Source organism: Neovison vison, chromosome 7 (genome assembly GCF_020171115.1).
Source record: "Neovison vison isolate M4711 chromosome 7, ASM_NN_V1, whole genome shotgun sequence".
Classification (NCBI taxonomy): domain Eukaryota; kingdom Metazoa; phylum Chordata; class Mammalia; order Carnivora; family Mustelidae; genus Neogale; species Neogale vison.
Window position 1 is genome coordinate 130,856,827 of NC_058097.1, and position 18,010 is coordinate 130,874,836.

General features: G+C 45.9%; 1 protein-coding gene across 1 annotated transcript; it reads right to left on the reverse strand.

Moving 5' to 3' along the window:
- Window positions 1-11,009: 11,009 nt before the first annotated feature.
- Window positions 11,010-13,333, reverse strand: FUT4 (fucosyltransferase 4). Its single transcript, XM_044258294.1, has one exon. It carries the CDS (start codon window positions 13,117-13,119, stop codon window positions 11,917-11,919), a length of 1,203 nt encoding a protein of 400 aa, XP_044114229.1. The 5' UTR covers window positions 13,120-13,333; the 3' UTR covers window positions 11,010-11,916.
- Window positions 13,334-18,010: the final 4,677 nt, after the last annotated feature.

The following is an 18,010-nucleotide window of genomic DNA, read 5'->3' on the forward strand; positions in this document are numbered from 1 at the left end:
AGAAGGAAAATGTAGGGAATGACGGAACTTGACCGCAAGACTTGTTTCATGGATCCTGGAGGGGCACCGGCAGTGCCGCGCCATCAGAATCACTGGAGTGAATTACCTGAACTAACTACATTTCGTTAGATTTCAGACATGCAAATGAGCCCAGGGAAGTGAACATCTAAGGGCTATCTGCTCAGAAATCTGTAAAACGAGGAAGCAGCCGCAAAGGCAGGCCATGGCTCCTCTTTGACATTTGCTCCGGTCAAACCAAAAGGAAGTCTTTGATGGTTCTCTCCCCTTTTTGGAAACAATCCAAAATTCTTAGCTTCATTTATAAGACTTTTCGCAATCAGATCCTTATTTGCTCTCTAGAATGGTCTCTAGCCCCCTCACATCCCTCCTGCCCCAGTATGCCCTTGTCGTCTTGTCCAGGATGACACAGTATTCCTCTAACTCACCTTATTCTCTCCTACTTACAGGATCTGCCTATTCTAGTTCCTCCTAAATACATCGCTTCGAAAGTGTGCTGGTAACTCCTCTTTGTACTTAAGGACTCACTCAAACATCTCGAAATCAAGGGACACTTTCCATGATCTCTGCTCACTCTCAGCAGCCAAGCAGAGGTTGACAGCCCTCATCTGGGCTCCCATTATGCTTCACACATTCCGGTGCTCGGATTCTAATCAGGCCACTGAAAATCATTGCTTCATTTGTGTCTGCTTCTAGCCTGTCATCTCCTTTTTTTCACCTCTGTGCCTAGAGTCTGGCGTGATACCTATTACGTGAAAATATGTTTTGATTACATGAATGGCTGAGTGGATGGATGTGGTGGATGAATGACGGCTGGATACATCAATAAAAGCTATAAAATAAGTACGTAAATGTATATTTCTCTATTTTCTCATTCATCAGTAAATCTGATGGACTGATTTTGGCTTTCTAGTTATCCCACCACCACTCCCTGTTTTCAGATATGAAATGCATACCGACCAAGTTAGATTATAATAGCTGCAGAAAATAGTACATACCAGGTTGGAGGGGACGTACATATTTTAACATTGCTTGGCTGTGGCTGTGAAAGGCAGCACCTTTCAGGAAATACAAGTCTCATGGCTTAGACAACGTCAAGATGACCAGCAAATCAGACAGTTACTATGTACTGTTCCAGTTTGATCATGGTTCTATAGGCCCACCTTTAATCTCAAAAGTAGCATCAAATAGCTAAAATACAACTGTAATCTTCCTCCTCTGCATTGAGGAAAAGGAGAAGTGGCAGGGAATGGGCAGAAAAGGACACTATGCTCTACTTAGATAATTAACAGGGACAGAGAGCTAGGCTTAGATGAATGAAGCAAAATGAATAAATTAAATAATCATGCATGAGGGAAAAATCTAATAATTAAAAAATACTTATAAGGGGCACCTGGGTGGCTCAGTGGGTTAAGGCCTCTGCCTTTGGCTCAGGTCATGATCCTGGGGTCCTGGAACTGAGCCCCACATCCGGCTCTCTGCCCAGGAGGAAGCCTGCTTCCTCCTCTCTCTCTGCCTGCTTCTCCGTCTACTTGGGATCTCTGTCAAGTAAATAAATAAAATCTTAAAAAAAAAATACTTTAAAAATGTACTTTTGGCATAACAATGCTTTCTCCCAGATACTCTTAAACTTAATAAGTTGGTACAATATGCAATTCAAGTAATAACAAGTGATTATGATAAATATGCATATAATATGGTATGAAATGCAAAGCAACCAATTGTCAGGCTGTAGTGTTAAAACACTATTGAAGGTCAGTGCAGTGATTCTGAGTTCTGCTAACTAGAACTATTGCCCTCATTTGTTCATAGCTTCTAGTTATTTGTGTTTGCCTACAGTTTAAATAATACAAAATTATTAATAATAGAAACCTAATTCTAGAACAAAGACGCCTGAGATATGAACATAAATCCAGAGCTATGACTCTAGGACAAATAGCTGATATTTAAGAGCTAAACAACATTCTAGTGTCACAGTTTTAGAGAAGTTTTAGATTTCATGTAGGAAATCCATAAATCCATACCACCTCAAAATGCATACTGAGATAAAATTCTATAGACTGCTGTTAAATCCCTTTGCAAATCTTTTTTATACTGTTATTCAAGTTTTTCAGATTTAATCCAAGAGAGCATCTCCTGAACACAGTAAACCCTTAATCCCTAAACTTCTGGTTCTCTAAAAGCAAAGAAATAATCAAAGCACCAGTGGGCAGCTCAGCAACATCTCTCTGGCCCCCAACACACACATACCCTTCTTCTTTCCATTCACTCATCGCCAAAAGGATTTTGTCCAGCTTGAATTGGGGAATGTACCACAGATGGCAGAAACCTATGGTAGCTTTTTAAAATCCAGTATTAGGAAATGGGATGAATGTGCATTCATGACAAAATATTGTAAATTGGGGGATCTGGGAAAATCTAGAGCCATGGTTACGGTGAATTGGGAGCTGAAATCAATGCTCTCTTCAGCTACACGCTGCTTGAGGGCCAGCACTATTTCTTCATGTGGCCAGTATTCACTGTCATTCCATCACTGAGAATGCAGAGAGCTAGAAAGCTAGTGTCATGAGGAACCTGGCACCAGAGGGACCAGTCGAGAAGACCAGTTGTGTTTTCCAGCCTCTCTCACAAGACCTGGAATCTTCTCTAGCTCTAACCAACCTCCTCCCTCTCGGGACTGGGCATGGGATGGAGATCTGCTTTAAATCACATGGACCAAAAACATCTTAACCAGCTAGGTTGCAGTTACCCGTCTGGCCCTTCGTCCTGTCCACCTGGAGACTCTTGTACTTAGTCCAGAAGATCACAACTGCTGTTAGCTTGTATCAGCCCTCACCACGAGGTCTCCAGGCTCTAGGAGATACTATAGTAAGGATTGTTGGCACGCAACCAAAGGCCTTGCTTCTAGTGAGTGAGTTGGCAAAACTAATCTAACCAAATGTCTTTCCAAATGCCCAGCCATGGAAATTCCAGCAAGCTTCCTGGGAAGCCAGTGCTAAATATATCCCCATGTCCCACATGGACAGTACTTAAGAAGATTGCCCGCATCAGTAGCTGAGGACTAGTGAAACTCAAGTGAACTAACCAGGACAGAGGGGCCTACATCACAGTCACTACAAGAATTAGACTTAGTGAAAAGCAGGATACTAGAGTAAAAGAAAAATTTGGAACCAAACAGAGCCAGAATCTGGGCTCAGGTACTGTCTTCATAAATGATTAACCAGTTTGATTCTCAGTTTTCTTATCTCTAAAATAGGGTTAATGATGGCGTTTGTCAGCTAATACCTCCAAACCCTAAAACAAGAAACATTATCTCACAGATTCTGTGGGTCAGGAATGCAGGTGTGGTGCACCTGGGGGCCTCTGACTTACAGTCTCTCCTGATGTTGCCCTTAAAGTGGTAGCGGGGTGTGAGGACACATCTGAAAGCTCGACTTGGAAAGAACTGCTTCCAAGCTCACTCATCTGGTTGGCAGGACTCAGTTGCTCTTGAGCTGGTGGACTGAAGGCAACTTACATGAATTTCCCACAGGCCTTCACGCCCTGTCAGCTGGCTTCTCTCAGAGCCAGCAGGCTAGAAAGCTAGAACGGGCTCCCAAGACCGAAAACCAAACTATTAGTAACCATATTTCAAAGTTTCAGCCTTACTTTTTGGCTATATTGTATTCGTTAGAAATGAGTCCCTAAAGGGGCACCAGGTAGCTCAGTCCATTGTGCATCCAATACTTGATTTCAGCTCAGGTCATGATCTCAGGGTCATGGGTTCACCCTCCACCCCCACCTTAGAGATTCTGCTTGTTCCTCTCCTTCTGACCCTACTTCTGCTCTTCCTTTCTCAAATAAATGGATAAATAAATGGATAAATAAAATTTCGGGGAAAAAAAAAAAGAATTGAGTCTATAAATCCAGACCACACAGGGGTGTGGATACCAGCGGTGAGGGGCCAATGAGCATCATCTTAGAGGCTGTCTACCACAATGGCTTCAATGTAAATGGGAAAAATATATGGAAAGCACCATGTGTTTAGTAGGAGTCTATAAATATTAGTGAATTTCTGGCAAACAGTTCCTATTTAAAAGCCACAAATTTGTACCTCTGGAAGAAGAAGCCATGATAAATTATTAGATAAGATTCATTTTTATCTAGACTTGATCACAAAGATAACTGTGTTTAGTTGTATCTCATACTAAGTTTCAGGTAGTGCAACAGAAATTTCTGAAATGTTTACCTGCTGAGAAAAAATCAGTGGGTAGGGGAAGCTGTTCCTAGTTGCTAGGAGAGCAAAATCCCTATAGAGATTAGTCATTTTGAAGGTGGTACTTCCTAATGACATTTATTTTTAACTGTAGGATTAATGAAAATAATCAGGTAGGTAAGTGTTGACACCAGAAGTAAGTGTATTTTGGGGGAAGAACATCAAAAAGACTTAGTCTGTGATCTCACCAGAAATGTGTGTTAATGGGGCGCCTGGGTGGCTCAGTGGATTGAGAGGCCAACTCTTGATTTTGGTTCAGGTCATGACCTCAGGGTTGTGAGATGGAGCCTTGAGTCAGGCTCTGCACTCAGCATGGAGCCTGCTTGAGATTCTCTCTCCTTCTCCCTCTGCCCCTTCCCCTGCTTGTGTTCTCTCAAAATAAACAAATAAAATCTTTTTTTTTTTCTTTAAGAAATGTTCATGAAGTACTGAATATCCCATTTCTCTCCCCTCTTAAAAACAAGTCAGATTAAAATGTTTAGCACTCATGGTCTAACAGGGCAATGTTTTTTAGTATATTTAGATAAAATTCCGTATATTTTAAAAACATGAATTCGAGGGGCACCTGGGTGGCTCAGTGATTAAAGCCTCTGCCTTCGGCTCAGGTCGTGATCCCAGAGTCCTGGGATCGAGCTCCGCATCAGGCTCTCTGCTCAGCAGGGAGCCTGCTCCCCACTCTCTATCTGCCTGCCTCTCTGCCTACTTGTGATCTCTGTCTGCCAAATAAATAAATAAAATCTTAAACAAACAAACATGAATTCGAGGGGTGCCTGGGTGGCTCAGTTTGTTGGGCATTTGACTCTTAATTTTGGCTCAGGTCATGATCTCCGGGTCCTGGGATCGAGCCTCATGTAGGGGAAGAGAGTCCGCTTAAGGATTCTCTCTCCCTCTCTTTCTCTGTCCTTCTGCCCTCCCCCCTACTCACACACACACACACACACACACACACACACACTCTCTCTCTCTCTCTAAAATAAATAAACCTTAAAAAAAAAAAAACCATGAATTAAAAGATGTCAAAAATCCAATCCTATACCCCTTACTTGAAATAGTTTTGTCACCGTGTTCCCCATGAAACTAGTAAGTCCGTCCAATGTACCGAGTCTCTTATTTCCCTCAGGCTCTTTTTCAAAGGAGTCATTCGGTGATTATGGCTACATTAAAAAAATAATAAATTTCTCTACAAGTAGATACTGAGTACACTTGAAGTATGCCAACAAGGAATTAAAAAAACAAAAACAGGAAGAAAACAAAACAAACAGAAACCTGCAACAAAAGTGGGTTTTGCAGGATAAAAAAGAAGCATTCACAAGAGTTCAAGAATCTCTTGTAATGAAATCAGGGGACAGTTTTCTGTATCGGCTGAAATGTTAGTGTACTCCTTGTTAAGGTCCTGACTTTCCCTGTCAGTGAGTTCAGACTTCTTGATTTCACTTCTCGTGTGCCAACAGATGCTGTATTTCAAGGTGGAACAAAGCTTGCCTTTCAGAACAGTGCACCAAATGGAGAGTTTACTCTAGTCCCTCATTCTCTGTGCATCTGTTCCTCCTTGGTCCTGTCTCTTTACATGTCAGTTACTGCTTATCTTCCCCCTCCTTCTTTTCTATTTGCTCTTCTCACTTGCTCTTCAAACACTTCTCACTCGTTTACTTCAATGTCTTTGCTTTTTCCTTTGTTCTCTGCACTCCCCACGTATGATCACCAGCTGTCCTACTTTCTGGGGCACCCTCCTTTGCACTCATTTATTATTCACTATTGAGTCCTCACTTTTGAATCCCCTTTTCTTATCATGCCTGCTCCTACTCTCCACTGTTCATCATCAGTTTTCACAATCTACTGAAATGAGCACATCAGTGTGTGTGTGTGTGTGTGTGTTTATGTTGGAGAAAGGAATGCAGAGAAAACATTTGATGTTTTTCCCTTTTCAATCATTTAAGCATCAGCTGTTAAAAAGGATGCCTCTGGGGGCGCCTGGGTGGCTCAGTGGGTTAAAGCCTCTGCCTTGGGCTCAGGTCATGATCCCATCGTGGGGGGGGGGTCTCTGCTCAGCAGGGAGCCTGCTTCCTCCTCTCTCTCTCTGCCTGCCTCTCGGCCTGCTTGTGATCTCTCTCTGTCCAAAAAAAAAAAAAAAAAAAAAAAAGGATGCCTCTGCCCACCATCCTGTTCCCAGTCTTTATTCTATCTCTTTTTAAATGGCATTATTCAGCTTACCGAACAGGAGTGTGTTGGAGCACTTAGTAAAATAAATTGGAATGAGAGAAAGGAAAACCCTACTTATGTTCTTGGGGACAAGTCACCAGGTTCAAGTCAAGAAGCCAGGCAAGAAAGAAAAGAGGACGAGCTGAATTAGACCTGGCACATCTCGGAAGAGAAAACCATCACATTTTAGTGACTAATCCAGGACTGATGACCTTACAGAAACCCCCTCAACCAAAAAACACCCCACATGTCCCGGTTGCACACGTCAGTGCCTGGGGGATAGACATTATAAACAAGGAGTCGCTTTCCATCTCTACACTTTAATCATTTTACCAAAATAATCTGAACACGCATACATAAATACTTTGTTATAAGAATGTGCAGCATAAAAAGTCCCTAAGATACATCCAAAAATGACTTGAAGCACATTAAATGCGATTATTCACCATACTAATTACCAAGAACTTGGCTCCCTTCCCTTATATCCAAGGCAGGTGACACTTGGATATATGTGTGTGGGTCATATATATAGATCCATGTTTTAACGCTACACCAGTCTCCCTTTCTGCTGCCTGATTTTCTGCTGCCTGACTTTCTGCCAGTTTACTGCTGCTGGGCAGGAAGTCATTTTCATACTGTAAGAAAGGCTCATGGGGAGGTGGATTAGTTCTTAAGCCCTGGGGTGCCAGTCGATAGAATGATGGCAAGTGAAACTAGGAGGTCCCCCCAAAAGACGTCCAGCCCCCTCACTTTGCAGTTCAAGTGACAGAGGCTCAAAGGGGTTTGACCTGTGATACGCACAGCTGGTTCTGCCACTATGACCGTAACCTTAGGCACGTCTGGACTCCTTCCTTTGTACAATGGACTGGTGATAGTCACAGCAAACATCTTCCAGGTGCTTCCTATGTGCCAGACACTAAACCAAGGACTTTAAGTGTCTGATCTAATTATTCCAACACTTCCATAAACTATAGATGATTACCTTCAATTAGAGATGGGACTATCAAAACACTCAAGGCTTAGATGATGTACCCAAGATAAGACAATTAGGAAATGTTGCAAGGCTGATCTGAAACCCAGGAATATTTGCCTCCAAAATCCCTCCATTCCAATTCTTAAATCCCTTCTAAGAAATACCCATCAGGTGGGTTCCCAAATTCCTTCTATGGCTGAAGTCTTGCACAGCATTGACAAACCACGGCCAAAACCAGGCCCCTCCATCTGTTTAGTATTGGCAAAGGCTGCTTTTGCCCTTACATCAGCAGAGTTTAGCAGCAGCAGAGACTGGATGGCCTCCAAAGCCAGCAATAATTACTCTGGCCCTTTACAGAGGGTTTGCTCATCCCGTTCTAGAATTTTGAAGATCTAGAGTGTCCTGTAACTCTGTAGCACTTTACTGAGTACAATGCACTTTGGGCCACATAATCACATTTAATACTCATTTTGCACAGACATTCATGCTTTATAAAGGAGGAAGCTAAAGCTCAGAGAGTTTAAGTAACCTGCCAAATCAGAACCACGCACCCAGTTTCTGACTCCAAATTGCCAACTCTTCCCACGAAGCCACCCTGTCCTCTCTAAGCTACTGCTTGAAAGCAAGTCATACTGCCTTCCCTATCCCAGTATCGTTCCAGGTGCGCTCACGTCGTTAGAGTCATCCAGTACCAAAGATATGAAATTTGTAAATTTTTTGAAAGAAAAGTTTATGCCTGAAAGAGATGGCATGACAATCACAGAAAAGACATTTTATAATATATACGATGCACTTATATGCATTCTGGATATGAATTTTAACCTACTCAATTTAAGAGTATGAAAAACAATATAAAAAGAGCGACTGCTCTATTTCTTACTCTGACAAGATCGGTCTAAAAAATACTGTTCCTTCTATACCCAGAATTTGCACGTAAGTAAAAATTCAAGTATACCTTCCTTCTGCAAAATATTTAATAAATATGGTCAGTTTTAAATAGACTTACCACCAAGAAAAGCATGGTAAAATAATAGTTACTCATGTAGCTATGTAATTTGATAATTTTTTTTTTCAAAGAAAGCATAGGTGCTTCCTCCTACTCTGAAAATGCAAGTTCAATCTAAGTAACAATGGTGATTCTTGAAATCATATAGTTTAGCTTTAGGGATACATTTGAAATACAGTATGAGGCCCCTTTTGATTTCAGATATATCCTGAAATATATGTTGAGAATTGTAGACATACAAACACATAAGGAGGAACCCTGAAATCACTGCAAAAAAAAAAAAAAAAAGGCAAAGAAAAAATTTGTCTTTTGTCAACTGACTGCCATGTGTTAGGCACCTTTATTTATTTTACTTCCACAAATCCTCACGATGAGCTGTGAAGTATTGTCCTCCTCCATTTTTCAGATAAGGAATCTGAGGTTCAAGGTTATTACTAATTTGCAGAGGTCACACAGCTGGAATCAAATCTAAGCCAGATTACCTCCAAAATCCACTCTCCCGGTGCCCCATGTAGATTCCCCATAACACCAGTACCTCATAAATACTCATTTTCAAGAGAAGAATTTTTCTGGGCACCAGAGTGGCTTAGTCCGTTCAGCATCTGACTTTAGCTCAGGTCATGATCTGAGTCTGCTTCTCCCTCTCCCTGTGACCCTCCACCCACTCGTGCTCACACTCGTGTGTGCTCTCCCTCCCTCAAATAAACAAAGTATTTTTTTAGAAGAATAAAATTTTGGGGATGCCTGGGTGGCTCCGTTGGTTAAGCCGCTGCCTTCAGCTCAGGTCATGATCCCGGGATCCTAGGATTGAGTCCCATATCGGGCTCCTTGCTCAGCAGGGAGCCTGCTTCTCTCGCTGCCTCTGCCTGCCTCTCTGCCTGCTTGTGTGTACTCTCTGGCAAATAAATAAAATCTAAAAAAAAAAAAAATAGAATTTTGACTTTTTCTTTATTGGCTAGCTGATAATTTGTAATGCCACCCACACTATTTAAATAAGGAAATTTTTTTTTTAAGATTTTATTTATTTATTTGACAGAAATCACAAGTAGACAGGCAGGCAGAGAGAGAGAGGGAAGCAGGCTCCCTGCTGAGCAGAGAGCCGATGCGGGACTCGATCCCAGGACTCTGAGATCATGACCTGAGCCGAAGGCAGCGGCTTAACCCACTGAGCCACCCAGGCGCCCCTAAATAAGGAAATTTTATCGGTGGGCTTTAATTTTTTTTTTTAAGATTTTATTTATTTATATGACAGAGAGACACCGCGAGAGAGGGAACACAAGCATCGGGAGAGGGAAAAGCAGGCACCCCACCAAGCAGGGAGCCCGATCCAGGCCAGATTCCAGGACCCCAGGACCACGTCGGGGACCATGACCAGAGACCGGAGCTGAAGGCAGACACCCAACCATCTGAGCCACCCAGGAACCCCTTTACTCTCTCCTTTCAAGGGAAAGAAGAACTGAAGCGGTTGGATTTTAGGGAGCTTTTCAAGTGAGTCTGCAACAAATGCAGAGACAGTACTTAACTCTGTGATTCAGCTAATTGTCCTAATCAAGTGCACAATTGCTGTTTACGGGCGGAACTTTATATAAACCTGATTAATCTTGTACCACACCCATAATAATCAGTCACTGAGGGTCATTATAATAAATCGAGGATTTCTTTATATTGTATCTGTATTAGATAATGGATGTTAGCTGAACGTATTGCAGTAACCATCACACATTTTATGTAAACCAACCATCATGCTCTATGCCTTCAACGTATACAGTGACATGTGCTAATTATTTCTTAATATAACTGGGAGAAAATAATAAATCTAGGACAAAAAGAAACCATTGTTTGAGGCTGTAAATCAACTGGCTTTCTAGTTATTGACCTATGGCCTGTATTACATTAAAGAATGTCATTCTAAACAAATAGGTTCTGCCAACTGATTTATCAAAGTTAATTACTTACTTGTTGGCAGTGGCAATTCTAGGAGACTTTAAAGAACCTTCCTTGCCTTACACATTTTTGTGTCTTTCCTGGCACCAGCAGCCCAGTGTTTGGCACAGAGCAGGCACATGTGGACGCCTACTAAGTAAGCTATTCATTCACAACTTTCCAAGGCAATACATGTATTTTCAAAGTTGGCCCCAGGACACCGCGTCAAGGTCACTAGAAAGGGAAGGATGCACTTGACTACCATGCAGACCAGGAGGGGAACCTGCTGGCCCTAAGGAAAGTTGCAGATTTGGATTTTAACAAAACCCAAAGCTTGCTGCAGAAACTAATTTAGTTCCACTCCCTAGCAACTAAACATTTTACCAAAAACTGACTGGAAGGGGAAAAAAAACTAGTATTAACAGACACTTTTTTCCACTTCCATGATTCCATAATGCAGTACAATCTTTCCTTGTTCTGCAAACAGGTAATATTAGCATCCCTGGAGGACTGATGGTCCTGCTGAAAATTTGGTCCAGTGAAATAGATGAGAACAAGTAATTTTGTGGAAAGTGACACCTTGGCTTCCTTCTCCTCTGTTTGTAAACACAGGCTGGTTTTCTGGAAAGAGGGGAGAGGTTGCTTCCACTTTATTTTCACATCTGTAATTTCAATACACTTCTTAAAAATTTTAAGTTATAGAAAAACATAGACACAGAGGAAATAAGTTAGATGATCATTCACATTGCAAAGGGATTCTCCATAGGGCTGCATTAAATACTGAACTCTCCTAAAGCAGTGATTGGGACTTGATCTAAAAGCAGTTTTCCAAAAATACATTTCAAAAATACATTTGTAAAAGTGAGGTATACCTATAGATTCATCTGAACTCTCCTTCAAGGACAATCTAGCATCTTCTTTGCATTCAGAGAGCAGGGGAATAAAAAGGACTTGTTAAGGAACAGTCAATGGATGTTTGAGTGACCCTCCTTCTCAACTTCCTTCTTCTTAGGAGATGAGGCTTTTCAGAATTTCAACAAAGAGGACCCACTGGTGGCCTAGTCCTATCACTGTTCCACAACAAGGCGCCTTCTTAAACCCCGGGCTTGCTGCACACTGGCGCAGTGAAACGGGAGTGTGGATCTGGAGTCCACACAGACCACAACTACAGCCTGGGGCCGATGAGGAAAGCCAGAGCAACTAACTCAATGGCTTCCGGTAGAGAAGCTATTTTTTCCCCTCTGCACCAGTTACACAGTAAGGAAGGGCTCCCTTCACAGGTGAACACTGATGCCCATGGACAGCAGACAGAGCCCAACTGCTGTTTATGCAAAAACCCCATGAGAACCAGGAATCCTTCCCACCCAGTCTTTGCGCTGAGTAATATTGATTGGCCATATGGAAACTACCATTTCCCCATAGAGTACAAATGGGTGTTTGGAAAACTCCGTCCCATGATTCAGGAGTCCAGGAGATGCACAGCTGAGGCTCAAAAAGCTGCCGATCTGACCTCCCCAGGGATACACGCACAGGAGAGCCGCCTCACCGCTCAAACCAGCGAGCCAAGTTGCGTATGCTCTTGGGCCGGTCCCTGGCGGTCTGCACAGCCTGGCAGGCCCTGCACCAGGGCTCGTCCCAGAAGGAAGTGATGTGCACAGCGTAGCTCCGGCGCCAGTTGAAGTAGCGACGGTAGACTGCCGGGTTTCGGTCGAGGAAGAGCAGGTAGGCAGCCAGGGAGGAGGCACTAGGGAAGTCATCCACGTGGATGAAGGCACCGCGGGGCACGAAGCGCTCGTAGTTGGCACGGTCGGGTCCCAGCACCACCGGCACGGTCCCGGCCAGCAGCGCGTTGCGCCAGAACTTCTCGGTGATGTAATCGAGGTGCTGCGAGTTCTCGAAGGCCAGGTAGAACTTGTAGCGGGCCACCGTGTGCAGGAGACCGGCGTCCGGCACCGGCCGCCCAGGCCCGCTGCGGCCAAACACGTCCACCGCCACGTGCTGGCTCAGCTGGTGGTAGTAGCGGACCCGCGCCTGGCGCTCGTCCCAGTTGCTCACCACCCAGGACACCAGCCCCCGTTTCCGGGCGAGCGGCGGGCCCAGGCCCGGGGGCTGGTCGCTGGGATGGTTCCTGGGGTAGAGGTAGCCGTAAGGCACGAAGACGTCCGAGTCGGCCCGGTAGGAGAGGGTCCAGTTGAAGAGGTTACCCGCCAGGCTGCGCAAGCCGGGGGAGTGGGAGGGCGACTCGAAGTTCATCCACACCCAGCGCTGGCCCGGGGGCCTGAGGCCCGAGGTGGCCACGGCTTCGGCCGCGGCCGCCGCCTCGTCGTCCAACACCCGCAACTCCAGCTCCTCCGTCCAGCGCGCCTGGACGCCCCAGGGCGGGGGCCAGTCGGGGGGGCCCTTCACGAGGTCCCGGTGGTGGAAGAGCACCGCCTGGGCCTCCGCATAGGCCGCTCGGTCGGTGAGCAGGCGGCAGCCGGTGATGTTGAAGCGCAGCCAGCAGTCCGGGGGCCGCCGCGCGCCGCTGTCGCGCCCCGCAAAGGGTTCCCACCACAGCAGCACGCCCACCGGCCGCGGCGGGGCGGGGGACGCCCAGGGCAGCGGCGGCAGCCGAGTCCAGCAGGAGTAGGCGGCCAGAGCGGTGCACAGCAGGCCGGCGGCCAGCGCCGAAGCGCCCCGCGGAAGCCCCCGGCCTCGGCGCCGCCCGAAGCCCCGACCCGCCGCCTGGCCCCACGGCGCCCCCATGGCGCGCGCAGGCACCGCCGCCGCCTGTCGCCCCGCGTCCGCCGGCGGAGAGCGGCGGAGCCAGCTCTCATGCTGCCGCTGCGGCTCCAGCCGTCGTTGCCGCTCGCCGCTGCCCCTGGGGCGGGAGAGGGCGGTCCCGGAATCCCGAGGCTGGCGGGTCTGGCTCTCCTCTCCGCGAGTTCCCGCAGGGCGCGCCGCCTGGGCGAGGTGAGCCGGCCAGGCAGCCCAGCTGGGCGCCGCCCCGTCCCTCCCCTCCACCGTGCCCCCAGCCCGACCCGCGCGGCCGCCGCGGGCCCTTCCTGCCGCGCCTCCGCCCGCCCCCACCCCGTCCGGGACGCCCGGACGCCCCGCCGCGCGGCCCAGGCCGCTCACCCGCTCGCCGGGATCCCGCCTCCGGGGGTCCTGGGCCTTTCTGCGCGCGCCCAGCACCCTGGCCTCGAGCCGGGGCCTGCCCGCGGCTCTCTCCCAGCTGCGCCCCCGCTTTCAGTCGCGGTGGCCTGTACCCTCGCCTTGCAGAGGGGGGACTCGGTTCATCGCTGGGCGCGTGCGGAGAGCTCCAGAGCAGGCGCGGGTTCCTGGGGAAGGAGGGCCAGGGGTGCCGAGACCCCGGGAAGGCGGGGACGGAAGATCGGGTGCTCTTCCTTCCTCACCGCCCTGCTGTGGCCAGCGACGCCTGCCGGAGGGAGGGAGCCCGAGAGGCCGCGGGGACGTGCGGGCTGAGGCGCGGCCACCGTGGCGGTGACCCGCGGAGACCGGCCGGCAGCGCGACCCACAGAGCTGTAGTGCATTTTGTGAAACCAAGTTTCCAGGGAGGATAGTTAAACCCTGCTGTCCCAAGAACGTTTCCTTTGCCTGCCTCTCGAGGAGAGGATCGGAGGAATAAAATATTTTCTGAGCAATCGAAACATTCTTTTCCCTCCCTCCGCCTCGAAATACTTCTGACTGCTAGCCCATAGCATTCTTGGTATGGGGCTAGGAGGACTCACAAGCCGAAAATAAAGGTATGGCCATTGTGGCCTTTGTGCTCAAGGCACTTCCTGCCTATTAAGTGAAAGGAATGAACAGCACTATTCTTTTGACTAAGCACGGAAGAAACAACCGAATTTCTGTACTCATGAAGATCACGCAGAACACTCTGGACTGTAAAATGATGGCCAGGATAATTACTACAGCACCCAAGTTTAGGATATAAAAGATAAGGATCTCAAATCCTCCTGCATCAATGAGTCACAACCCAGGCATCCACTTCTACAGTCACTTGAGCAGTTTTTTCCCCTACAGTTTGAATTTGGATTTCTGGGTTTAGACCCAAAACTTAGGCCTTCACTTAAGTTATTAAACTCTTATTCAGTGAAATTCCAATAGGCCATAGGTGGGCTGCTGATCTCTAAGGAGAGGCGGCAGCTGGGAGAGAACTTTTAGTAGAACACAGCTGTGCATGGTGGTTCCCCCAGCCCAGTGTCGTATTAAGTTATAGGATGTTAGAGGAGAAATAGATTTGCTGAGAATGGGGCCAGCCCGTTAGGTGTAATTGATGCTATGCATACAGAAGATAAACCTGGATTTGCCATTAGAATTTCCTGGGAAGTACTTTCTCATTAAAAGTGAGGTACAGATTGTAGGGGCACCTAAGTGGCACAGTGGGTTAAGGGTCAGACTCCTGGTTTGAGCTCAGGGTTGTGATTTCAGGGCTTTGAGATCCAGCACTCCCTTCACACACACCCCCCCCACACCCAGATGGGCTCTGGGCTCAGCTGGGAGTCTGCTAAGACTGTATCTCCCTCTCCCTCTGCCCCCTACCCCCCCACAAATAAACAGTAAATATTTTTTTAAAAATCAAGCACAGATTGTAAAAGCTTCTATAAAGATGGCTTCATGTGCCTTGCCTCCTGGCCCACAGTGACAGTTTTGACTGTACCCATCAACCTAGTGACAGTTTCCTACACACTAAAACCTTACTTGTGTGTTTTGCTTTTTTAATTTCACAGAATCATTTTCAAGCTACTTAAGCCAATTTGTCACTGAAATTAGGAATTTCACTTCCACTCTTACACTTTTAATTAAAAAACAAAAAAAACAGGGCACCTGGGTGGCTCAGTCAGTTAAGTGTCTGCCTTCAGATCAGGTCATGATCCCAGCGTCCTGGGGAGAGCTTGTCCCTCTCCCGCTCTCCCTGCTTGTGTTCTCTCACTTTCTTATTCTGTCAAATTCTGTTGTCAGAGTCATCTCAAGAACATCAATTTCCATGGTCTCTACTTATTTTGGTAGTGTGAAGGATACAACTGTTTAGTCTTATCTTGATGTTAAGGGAAGGGATAGAAGAGGGTATAGTTGGATTGATAAAAACCCATCATGACTTCTCTACAACCGAGTGATTCATTTACTCCCTGGGTCATGGTTTGTTCTCATTTTAAAGGAATAGAGTATTCTTATTTATTTATTTATTTATTTAAATAGTTGGGAAGCTGGAATAAAAAATACTATTTCTACATTCAAGAATCTGAAACAGAGGGAAGGAATCCTAGACGGCTTTGAGAAGGTGGCTCCTGGAGTAATTAGGGACCATTGAAAGCAGGAATTAGGCTGAAATGTCAGTGTAAACAGAAGGGGCAGCATACCAATGGCCAGACAGTGAGGATGAGGATGGTTGGTTAGAAGTCACTATGGTTGAGTTTGGCTAAGGAGATGGGGGTTTTAGCCTGAAGGCTGGAGAGAGTCTTCAAAAGGCTTTAACAAAGCAAGGGAGCAATATAATGGGATTAGTATTTGTACAAGCTCATTGTGAGGGGTGGTGAGTATATGGAAGTTGACATAAGGTAGGCTTTGGTGTGCTAGCCCTGTTTAATTGACATACGCACTGGTTAATGGGTGTGTTCTATTGAGTAAATTCATTAAACTGTAGACTTACATATGTATCTTTGTGTCTGTATCTTATACTTTAGTAAAATGTTTTGGGTTTGGGGTTTTTGTTGTTGTTTTTTTTTTTAGTTAAAAAAAATCATTCTTAGATTCCTAGATAGCTAGGAGGCCAGGCCTTTTCCTCAAGAAGCCTTCCCATATGCACAAATCTAGGGTAGATTCCATGACCCTCCTATATGCTCCCATATATACGTCTCCCAGAATACCGTGGGGGCAGGGATCACATTTCATTCATAACTCCATCCCTAGCACAGAACCAGGCATGGAGTAGTATCCATCATCTCAATGAATTCTTGCTGAATGAATGAGGGCATGTATTGCTGAAATAATCTGTTGGTATCTTTCTTGGTATCTTACAACAATCTGTTGGTATCTTACACCCTAGAAAGGGTGTAAGTATCAGGAAAAAATGGCTATATGAATTATTTGCTGTGACATTAAGAAGCCCCTTAAGCTTTCAGGGGTAAATGCTACACATGAATCAGAACCTTGAGGACAAGCATCAAAAACTCCATCAAATTAGCAGGACTCCCATTGGCCTGACCTGGACCAAGTGCTCATTCTTGAAACAATCACTAAGGTCAGGAGACTCTTGAGATCCTCTTCTGGAGCTACTGGACAGGTTTATCTAAACCTCTTGGACTAACAATAGGGGAGGGTAGTTCCCCGAAGTAAAAGATAAGAGTGCTGTTATCTGAAGATGGGAGAGTTGGTGAGCAGGCCAAAACAACATATCTACTAGCCATACAAAAAGAATTGTCATTATAAATGAACTCTAAATCACCTTGGAATTTTAAGAATTCCAAAAAAATGGAGAATTCTTGGATTTGTCTTAATTTGGTAACAATAAACAAAAATTTCTTGTAGATTTAGAGCCCTTTTAGTTTCCACAGAATGTTCCATAGGAGGAATGGCTTTCAGTTGCAAGCTTGGAGACAAGGTCAGGTATAAAGGGCTTTGGGCCCCTGAGGATTGCTAAAGCAAGGTAGAAGAGGGGTCCGTAATTCAAGGTGCATGTTCTCTAGCTGAATGAGTCTTCACTTCCCCATGTGTCCAAGGATGATCTATTCAGTTCCAGAATTTAGTATCAGAATTCTCTGAGGCCAAAGCCAAAGACAACTCCAGTTGCTAAAAGTCTAATTCATTCTTTGCTCTTCCTCAGGGAAATGTTAATTGTAAGCTCTCCTGGTTCTCCTCACCAGAGACATTTTGATGAAGGGTAGTTGGAAGAAAGGCAGGCATGGACAATGGGTCCCCACGCTAAGAGGAAACACCCTTAAGGATTTTCTACCACCCCAGGAAGGAGCCCTCCACCCTTAGATGACAAAACCCAATGAGGTGACATGCACGGAGGCTTGATCAGATGAAAACAGCCCACCAACAAACCCATAAAAACCCCTGGACTTAGAAATGCCAGTGGTGGCACGCCTGGTGGCTCAGTGGGTTAAGCATCTGTCTTCAGCTCAGGTCATGATCCCAGGGTCCTGGGGTCAAGCCCCACATCAGGCTTCCTGCTCAGTGGGGAGTCTGCTTCTCTTTCTCCCTCTGCTGTTCTCCCTGCTTGTGCACTTTCTCTCTTTCAACCTCAAATAAATAAAATCTTCAAAAATTATTTTTAAAAAGCTCCAGCGGCAACCCTCTCTAATCCCCTCTGTCTTTTTTTTTTTTAAGGAGTTTATTTATTTATTTGTCAGAGAGAGAGAAGAAGAGCAAAAGCGAGCACAGGCAGACAGAGAGGAAGGCTGAGGCAGAGGGAGAATCAGGCTCCCTGCCAAGCAAGGAGCCTGATGTGGGACTCGATCCCAGGATGCTGGGATCATGACCTGAGCTGAAGGCAGCCGCTTAACTGACTGAGCCACCCAGGTGTCCGTAATCCCCTCTGTCTTTAGGGGGCTTTATACTACCACTCAATAAACCTTGCTGCCCACCACTCTGTCTGGTCTGCCTTTTCATTCTTCTAAGTGGCCAAGAA